This window comes from Silurus aristotelis, assembly GCF_946808225.1.
Source record: "Silurus aristotelis genome assembly, chromosome: 6".
In the NCBI taxonomy this organism is placed as follows: Eukaryota; Metazoa; Chordata; class Actinopteri; order Siluriformes; family Siluridae; genus Silurus; species Silurus aristotelis.
In genome coordinates this window covers 31,217,403-31,226,847 of record NC_139579.1, presented here as the reverse complement: position 1 = coordinate 31,226,847, position 9,445 = coordinate 31,217,403, and the positions used below count along the sequence as shown (strand labels likewise).

General features: G+C 40.8%; 1 protein-coding gene across 1 annotated transcript in view; it reads left to right on the top strand.

Moving 5' to 3' along the window:
* The window catches only part of arhgef33 (Rho guanine nucleotide exchange factor (GEF) 33), a 15,447-nt gene extending 7,185 nt beyond the window's left edge, over positions 1-8,262 (top strand). Inside the window, exons 13-15 of the mRNA XM_083544658.1 lie at positions 706-1,309; positions 1,384-1,520; positions 3,503-8,262. Of these exons, the coding sequence (XP_083400784.1) occupies positions 706-1,309; positions 1,384-1,520; positions 3,503-3,632 (871 nt within the window). The 3' untranslated portion in view covers positions 3,633-8,262. The remainder of the gene's footprint in view (positions 1-705; positions 1,310-1,383; positions 1,521-3,502) is intronic.
* Positions 8,263-9,445: the final 1,183 nt, after the last annotated feature.

Here is a 9,445-nt window from a genome sequence, read left to right as displayed (position 1 = left end):
CATCCATCTATTCATCTAATTATTTGTCGTATCCTCACATTAATCTTGTCTAAAGATTCCATGCATCTGCCCATTTTATAATCCACGCATCTATTTATTATATCCAACTGTCTGTCTATCCCATTTCTCTGTCCTCCATTCCATTAATCCATTCATCTTTTCACTGTTTCATTGAACTGAGTGTTTTATCCAGCTATTCACTCATTCAAATATTCTATCCATCCATTTAAACCACTTAACTACTTTATTAAATCTATTACATTTACATCTAACTATTCTATCCATCCATCCATCTATCTATCCAGCCTATTGTACCACTATTCTACCGATCTATCTTATAATTCCATCCATCCATTTATCCATCTACACATTTCATCATCTATTCATTTATCCAACCATTTTTTCCTGCTGTCCAACTGACCATTCTATCTTTTTATAGACTTCTTACAATTTCGCTAATTTGACTTTTCGTGAAATTGTGTTTATCTATCCACTTAACTAAAAAGTATACATAGTATTTACTATACATTTATCCCTTCACCATTCTATCCATCTGTCAATCAGATTAATCCAATATAATCCCCTCAAACTATTTCTTTATTTAACTGTAAAATCATTTACAGATCTGCAGGTTCTATTCCTCTATCCATTAATCTATTTATTGACCCTTCCCTCTTCCTCTCTCTTTTTTTTTTTTTTTATCAGTGATCCAGCCCATAAACAGAGAAGAAAGAAAGCAGCTGTCCGTCATTATCCTGACTGGGAGGCGGAGCCTAATCGTTTTCCCCATGACATTTCCTTCACTTCCGACGTGGAATCACGTCACAAAGCCGCACCCATCCAATTACACAGGATTCCAGAGACAGAGAGGGCGGGGTCAGCCCTGGCCGATGCAATGGAGACATTCCTTCCATACAGACATGGGGACTCTCGCTGTTCAAGCCGTTCCCATTCAACTGACTCGAGCCTTGACATTACGTTTGTAAGCTGTAGCCCCTCCCTCAGTCCAGACTGCCAATCACATAGCAGAGGGCAAAGCACCAGAGGTGGGGTTTACAGACCCAGCCGTGGGCGCGGGTCACCTGACTCGGCCAGCGTGATGAAGCCTTTGCAGCAGGTACAGCGGAAAAGCAGGTCACTCAATGGCCTGCAGCTGGACAGCTTTGACAGTGGCCCTCACGCGATCCGAAGTCCTGCCCACCCGAGGCTGGTGCGCCAATCGAGCGCCAAATCAAGGCTGAGGAATAGCAGCCCGGAGAGGCATCACGAACCCAACACACACACCATCGCTGACGAGCTTACACAAAAGGTTACACACAAGCACATTGCTTTTTCTCTAAGCTAAAATTGTTTATTTACAAGCGTACCACTTTCCATTCTTAGGATTCCGGACCTCCTATATTGGAGGACTTGAAATGGAAAGGCGTGTCCGATGAATGTGACCCCACCCCTCTGAGTGAACGTAGCAGGAAGGAGGGCAAAGGTTTCCGAAGCTCCTTCAAAAAGCTTTTTAAGAAGAGGTAAGGGTAACAAATTTTCTCTAACACACCAAACTGTGACAAAAAAACCTCTCTAACACATCACACACAAACACATGGTTTAGAAGGACATAATTTATAAGGACCTGTGTAGACATGCTGATAATATTGTGTAGAACAGGGGTCTTCAACGTTATTCAGGTCGGGGACCCCTTAGCGATAGAGACATGGAGCAGGGACCCCTGATACAAAATGTGTCAAACATAACCACTGATATTAATAGAAACCAAGCATATTAAGCTATTTATATTATGTTAAGACAATAAAAACTATATTGTTGTTGTACATGCGTCATTGCCTGTATATTTTCAGATATATTCCAATCTTTTAAAAATAGAAATTTTTTTCAAACATATTTTGCAATTAAAATCACAATTTAATAAGTTGTTTACAGTTGTCTATTATTTTAATAGATTTGCAGTTTCATAAATTTTCCTTGTGGACGATTATACATTTACTTAACTTCAGATTTAGGGTTCCCTGGTGGTCAGGATTCGGCGCTCTCACCACCGTGGCCCGGGTTCGGTCCCCAGTCAGGGAACCAACCCCAGCCATTAAGGTTGCACAAGCCAGTGCACTCTTAGTGCCGGTCCCAAACCCGGATAAACGGGGAGGGTTGTGTTAGGAAGGGCATCCAGCATAAAAAACGTGCCAAATCAAACATGCGGATCACGAATACGGATGATCCGCTGTGGCGACCCCTAATGGGAGAAGCCGAAAGAAAGTTTTTACTTAACTTCAGATTTTATTTTAATGCATTAAATGCATTATTTTCAACAAAATTTTACAAACAAAACCCCATAATGGTAAAGTTTGTTTTAAACTTTGCAAATTGCTTAAAAAAATAATAATAAATAAATAAATAAAATAAAAAAAGACAAATATTCACAGCTTTTGTCATGACACTCAGAATTGAGCTCAGGTGCATCCTGTTTCCACTAATGATCCTTGAGATGTTTCTACAACTTGATTGGTGTCCATCTGTAGTTAATTCAGTTAATAGGACATGATTTGGAAAGACACACTCCTGTCTATATGAGGTCCCACAGTTAACAGTGCATGTCAGAACACAAGCCATGAAGTCCAAGGAATTGCCTGTAGACCTCAGAGACGGGATTGTATCGAGGCACAGGTTTGGGGAAGGGGACAAACATTTCTGCAGCATTAAAAGGGCCCAATGTCCACAGTGGCCTACATCATCTGTAAATGGAAGAAGTTTGGAACTCTTCATAGGGTGGAGCTGCTCGGCCAAACTGAGCAAGCGGGGAGCAAGGCCTTAGTCAAGGAGGTGACCAAGAACCCAATGGTCACTCTAAAAGAGCTCCAACATTTCTCTGTGGAGAGAGGAGAACCTTCCAGAAGAACAACCATCTCTGCAGCACTCTACCAGTCAGGCCTATGTAATAGAGTGTCCAGACAGAAGCTACTCCTTAGTAAAATGTACATGATTCTGCAAAAAAGAATGGGAGAAACTGCCCAAAAAAAGGTGTGCGAAGTTTGTAGCATCAAACTCAAAAAGACTTGTAAATGCTGCCAAAGGAGCTTCAGCAAAGCATTGAGCAAAGGCTGTGATGCTTATGTAGGTGAGTGATTGGTTTTTAATTTCAATAAACTTGCAAAGATTTCGAACAAACTTTTTTGCATGTCATTATGGGGTTTAGTTTATAGAATTTTAAAGAAAATAATGAATTTTATCCGTTTTGGAATAATGCTGTAACATACAACGTGAAAGCTATAAAAACTTTCCAGATGCACCGTACAAACCTCGACACAAAGATAAACTCCACAAGACCTGCTGTTCTGAAGAAGCTGGGCGTCAAAGTCTTCTTTTACCCTTTGGTGGAGTCACGCAGATCTTTTTGTGTCTTCAAAAACTTGTAATCAATGTTATCTACTTCACTTGTCATGGGTAATTGTGTATTATTACACTCGTGTGTGTGTGTGTGTGTGTGTGTGTGTGTCAGGTCTGGCGGAGAGAGCAAGGCGGAGAAAGCTGTGGAGAAGAACGAGGGACAGAGCAGCAATGATCTGGAGGCTGGGAGGGTAAACAGAGCAGGAAAACCTGGAGATATCGACAGAGGAACTGCAGTTTAAACACGTGCACACACACACACACACACCTGATCATTTTGTTGTATAGCAACACAACATCAGTCTTTCACACGCATACATTCTACTAGAAGAATCATGACGTATAGCCATTAGGGATGTTCCTCTCCATAACCGAGGCCGATAAGATTCACACCTCGATGCATAGTCAACGATACGGTACATTAAAATACACACACATTACGACTCGCCCCATGCGCTACAATTCAACCTGTTACAGATAGTTCACTTTTATTTCTTTGGTTCAGACAGACAGCAAATTATCAATTTAATTAAGTGCCTTTTGACGTCTAACGCATGGCCCCTTTTTACAAACACGGCTTTGTATCGAAAAAAAAAAAAACCCTAGACATTCTTTTCCTGTTGTGTCTGCAGGAGGTTACAGCTCTACCTCTGCCAGGTTAATCTGTATTCTATGTAACTCTCAGGACACGCCTCGGTCTCCGTAGCCTTGCCGAGAGAGCGTGCTCAGGAAACGAGGGGAAAATTGATCCGCGTATAAAATATTGGTCACAAATGATTGGTCACTTTCTAAATAATAAAAGTAAAGCGCATCTACTGACAATGATAAAGAAATCGTTTTTACCGACGCAACTGTCTATGTTCACGATCATACATCGTGATAGAAATGCCAGCTTGTACCCAATGCGCTTAAAAAATGATCGCATTGTTAAATCTTACCATCCCTAATAACCATACACCATCACACACACCTTATGCTTCTTTGCTGCCCCCCCCCTCTGTAAAATTACACCCAGTACCACTACACATTAATACCCACCTACGAGTACTAGATTTCTGTTCATCTGTCAATCATCAGTACGACATTAAAGCACCTCCCGTAACCATCCCGAGTGCCTCCGCTGTTGTGTAAGAAATTAATACCTTGAAAAGAAAAAAAAAAAAAAGACAAGGAGCAGCGTTGGTTGTTTATTTCCACCTTTAATGTGTGTTACCTCAATCTCATAGATCAGTTTCACTTCCGAAACAAAATATAGACGATTATACAGTCTGTAAAACCAAAATATTATCGTACACTATTTACAGGTCGATGTGCATCGTCGTTTATTTTCGTGATGAACGCCGCACCCTGGAAGGTCGAGAGGTTAGCGCAATTTAAACATTCTTTCTCGCTCACACACACACACACACACACACGCACGCTCCCCTGCATGTTTCGACTGGTACGCAATGTCTTATGGAAAACACACAGCGAGTCTCGATCTGTCCCACGTCACCGCCTTCGTCCGACGCCGGTCGATTGGTCAGGACACGTCTGCGCTACAGTCTTGCACAAGAGCTACGATGGTGTGAATTCATACTATAGTATGCATAAACTTTATGGACAAAAGTATCGGGACACCTTACTTTTCCAAAAGTATGTGCTTCGTCCCCCAAACCGGATGCAGCAGCATGAAAGTCTCCCTTTATTAATGCTAAGAGACTCGAACCTGTTCCAGCATGATTGTGCAGAAATCATCTCTATGATAAGATATGCTTTTCATGGGTTGGAAGATCTCCTGCTAAAAAGCTCTAAAACCCTAGGAGATGAATGTTAAAGCTCACAGGAACCTCCTCACCCCACCTCCATCTTTACTAACACTGAATGAATGTGCACAGAAATATCCACACAAGATCTAGTGGAACATCTTCCCAGAAGAGTGAAGCGTATTATAAGGGCGAATGGAAACTCGATGTGGAATGAGATGTTCAATCTCATGGTCCACAAAACTTTGTCTGTATATAGAGTATTTAGAACTAGATCTAGAATTGAATGGTCTCATATTTTATTAGATTAGATCGCTGTTTAGAGTGCAGTGTGTATTTTCAGTATAATCTGGAAATCCTTCTATTCATTTACGCCATTTTTGCAGACGCCCTCATCCTTATTCAGAGTGATTTACATTTATCTCATGTATACACTGAGCACTGGAGGCTTAAGGGCCTTTCTCAAGGGTTCTAGAAGTGGCAGGGGTTGGTGGTGCTGGGATTTGAACCCACGACCTTCTGATCAGAAGAATCTCAGAGCACGGCGCTGGTGCTCGATACGTTATTAGACGAATACATGAAAAATGAGTGTTAATCATTTTGAAACACAAAAAAAATGTAGTCTCACATGAAGGACACGTGGCAGTTCTGCAGCTCTGCGCTTTGGCTTAGTTTGTGTCTCACGGCTCAGTCTAGCAGCTCACGTGTCTACGACCCGAAAACCTTCTTTGAAAGAAAAAAAAAAAAGTGTCTAAAGGATGTAAAAGTGTAGATTTTTCTATGCGGTAAATTTTTGTTATCAACACGTGACTCGTAGCTTCAGTGCAAAACTAAAGCAAACTTTAGACACGGAACATGTCTTGATCGATCGTGGTAAAAGGATTTCTTTGCACTCCTGCACCTTGGAATAATGAGGTTCTACAACAGGTTCAACTGAACCTTACTGTCAATACAGTTACCCAGTCTTTACTGTCAGAACTGTTATTACTCTCCTGTCAGACACCACTGTTATTACCGTCTTGTCATTCAGAACCGTCATTACCCGGTCCTTACAGTCATGCCCCAGACGTCTGTCATTACCCGGTCCTTACAGTCATGCCCCAGACGTCTGTCATTACCCGGTTCTTACAGTCATGCCCCAGACGTCTGTCATTACCCGGTCCTTACAGTCATGCCCCAGACGTCTGTCATTACCCGGTCCTTACAGTCATGCCCCAGACGTCTGTCATTACTTAGTTTTACAGTCATGTCCCAATCTTTACATTTATTACCCGGTCTTTACAGTCATTTCCCAGACGTCTGTCATTACTCAGTCTTTACAGTCATGTCCCAATCTTTACAGTCATGTCCCAGACGTCAGTCATTACCCAGTCTTTACAGTCACATCCCAGAAATCCGTCATAACCGAATCTTTATATTCATGTCCCAGACGTCTGTCATTACCCAGTCTTTTCCGTCATTACTCTCTTGTCTGACATAATGGTCATTAGTGTCTTGTTTAACAGGACTGTCACTACTCTCTTGTTCGACACAACTGTAATTAACGGTAACAGCTACTACTGTCATGTGCAACGGGACAGGTCATTTCGAACAAGACTGTCACGTCCAAACGACTGTCATTACCGCCATGTCTCACAGGACTGTCATTTCCAAAAAGATGTCCAATAATAATAATAAAAACCCCTAACATTTGATGACAGACGGTGACATTCAGCTACAAGGATTTTTATAGGCGAATCAAAAAAGCGCGCCTCTTGCATGCGGAATGAAAACGACGCAGCGACTGACCACATGCAGCAGAAACGTGGAAAATCCAACTTCGAAGGAAACGGAGTTCTCAGTGTTTCACGTTCTCATTCCATCATCATCATCATCGCGTTTTAACATTAATACCTCAGGAAAAAAAAAAAGGAAAAAAGAAGTATAATTCCTGGCTAAAATCTATTACTTGTTAGGTCTATAAACTACCGACATCACGTGTTTAAAACGTGTCTAAGGACTGTAGTGTAAAGCGACGCTTGTAAGTGTGTGCTGTTTTCTCCGTCACATTATAGTCCGTAAAAAAACTGTGCAAAATTTTAAATACAGCGATTAGAGTAAGATTAGGCATGGCTTTCAGTCCGGAAGCAACACACACACACACACACCTTTCATAGAATATATGATAGTATATATACAGTCTTCTTTCTGAAAGGATTTGGAATTTGTAGTGAATCAGTTGCTTTAAACGGATAAGAATTTGATCTTCAAGTTATTTTAATATATACTGTATGAGCAAAAGTATTGGGACACCTGACTTTTCCAGCCACATGTGCTTCTTCTCCAAACTGTTACCACAAATTTGTCTGTGTGCATGAAATTTTCCCTTCACTTCAACCAAGAGACCCAAACATGTTTCCCTGTGCTCAAAGCCAGTTTCATGAAGATACCTTCCATGGGTTGTAGTGCAAGATCTCCTGCCATAGAGATCTAAACCCTACTGAACGTTGATGGCACCCAAGAAACCTCACCTACATCAGAAACTGACTTTACTAACACCCTTGTGGCTGAATGAATCTTCAGAAATCTCCACAAAATCTTGGGGAACATCTTCTCAGAAGAGTGGAGGTCATTATATCAGGAAATGGGGACTCAATGTGGAATGGGATGTTTTAAAAAAAAAAAAAAAAGCACATACGAATTTTACGTTCAGGTGTCCACAGACTTTTGGCCATTTAGTACGTTTGTGTTTATAACATCTGTAAATCCAGATGTTATTATACACTGGATACAGGTCACGTGTATCGCTGAAGTAAACAAGTTTATTAGTAACACGCGTCAGAAGCTGAAGCAGTGAAGTCTGAAAAACAGTTTGGTCCAATTACAATCTTCAATTTTATTTATTATATTAATAAAAGTAATCGTTGGAATTTTACGTATAAACGAAGCAGGAGTTTCGTTTCATACTGCCATCAGATCGCCGGCGTTCGCATCGGATGAGACACGTGAAGTGAAAACTAAACAAATAAGCGTCGAAATCAAATCAGTTTTAAGTTTTCGTTCGTTTATGAGCTGCAGCGTTCGCTATAACTGGAGACGGCACCGATATAATACAAAAATGGCGTCAAAAATAAATATATATATATTTTTTAAAATGCATTTAGGAAAATGCCAAATTTTTCCATTCCAAAAACACATTTTCTTCATATCCTTTATATCCTGACTATATACACCGATAGTGTTACTGACTGTTTGGCTGCTTTACATTATAAATAAATACAAAAATTGAAGTGTAGAAGTTTTAAAAAGAAAGAAATCGTCTGTATTTCAGTACCGGCTCGAGATCTCTGAAGAAAAATATCATTGCGCCATGTCTAGCGATTCAGCTAGTTTTTTTAATGACTAGCATGCTAATACAACAAAAATTTTATTTGGCCAGCGATTTCTTTTTGCGATGGCAAAAATCCGTCTCGTCCCAATAAACACGTAAAAATATCAGATTATTGGCAAACGCCTCAAATTCATATCGTTTAAAACCCACAGGACGATCATTTGGCAGCGAAGTTCAAGACTGAATACTTTTGTGGTAGGAGGTGTGGCCGAACGCCAGTTTGTGAATGGGGGCGGAGCCAGGTAATGTGATTAGCAGGGACGCCATACACGAGTGAAATTTCAATTGATTGCCCTGTGGTTCAGCGAGCAGGGGCAAGTTGGATTGAAGAACTCTAGGAAAGAGCTGCACAGGGCAATCGATAAAGAAAATTTCACTCAGGTGTGGGATCATTACTACTCACCTACCTCGGCTCCGCCCTCCATTTATAAACCGGCGCTGGACCACACCTCTGTGTGGCACCTCCATCCTGTGTGAGAAGATATGAATAACGTGAGCGAACAGCGATACACAAACACCTGCAGATAAGTATGGAGCAATAAGACTAGAGATTTAACTTTGCAGTTTTACGTGATGTCTCCAAGATTAAGACTGAAACTGTGATTGGTCCTGCAGGAGAATATCCAAGTTTGACTGCAAACGACTGACTGGTTTTCTGTTTCCGCGGTTGGAATGTGGAGCCGATTGTTCTAATAGACCCGAAAGCCGCGCGGGCTAACGGTAATCTTTTATTAAATGTCCTTCAAAATGCATAAAACCTTTATATAAAAAAAAAAAAATCCTGTGCCCCAACGCATTTTACATTTTGTATTAAATTATTTTTTTAATAGATAAATATGGGACAGAATGATAAAAAAAATATATAATATATAAATTATCATCGATTATTAATAAATGGCATGACGTTTTTCCGCTGAACCTCGCGCTCTCGCGTCTTTGA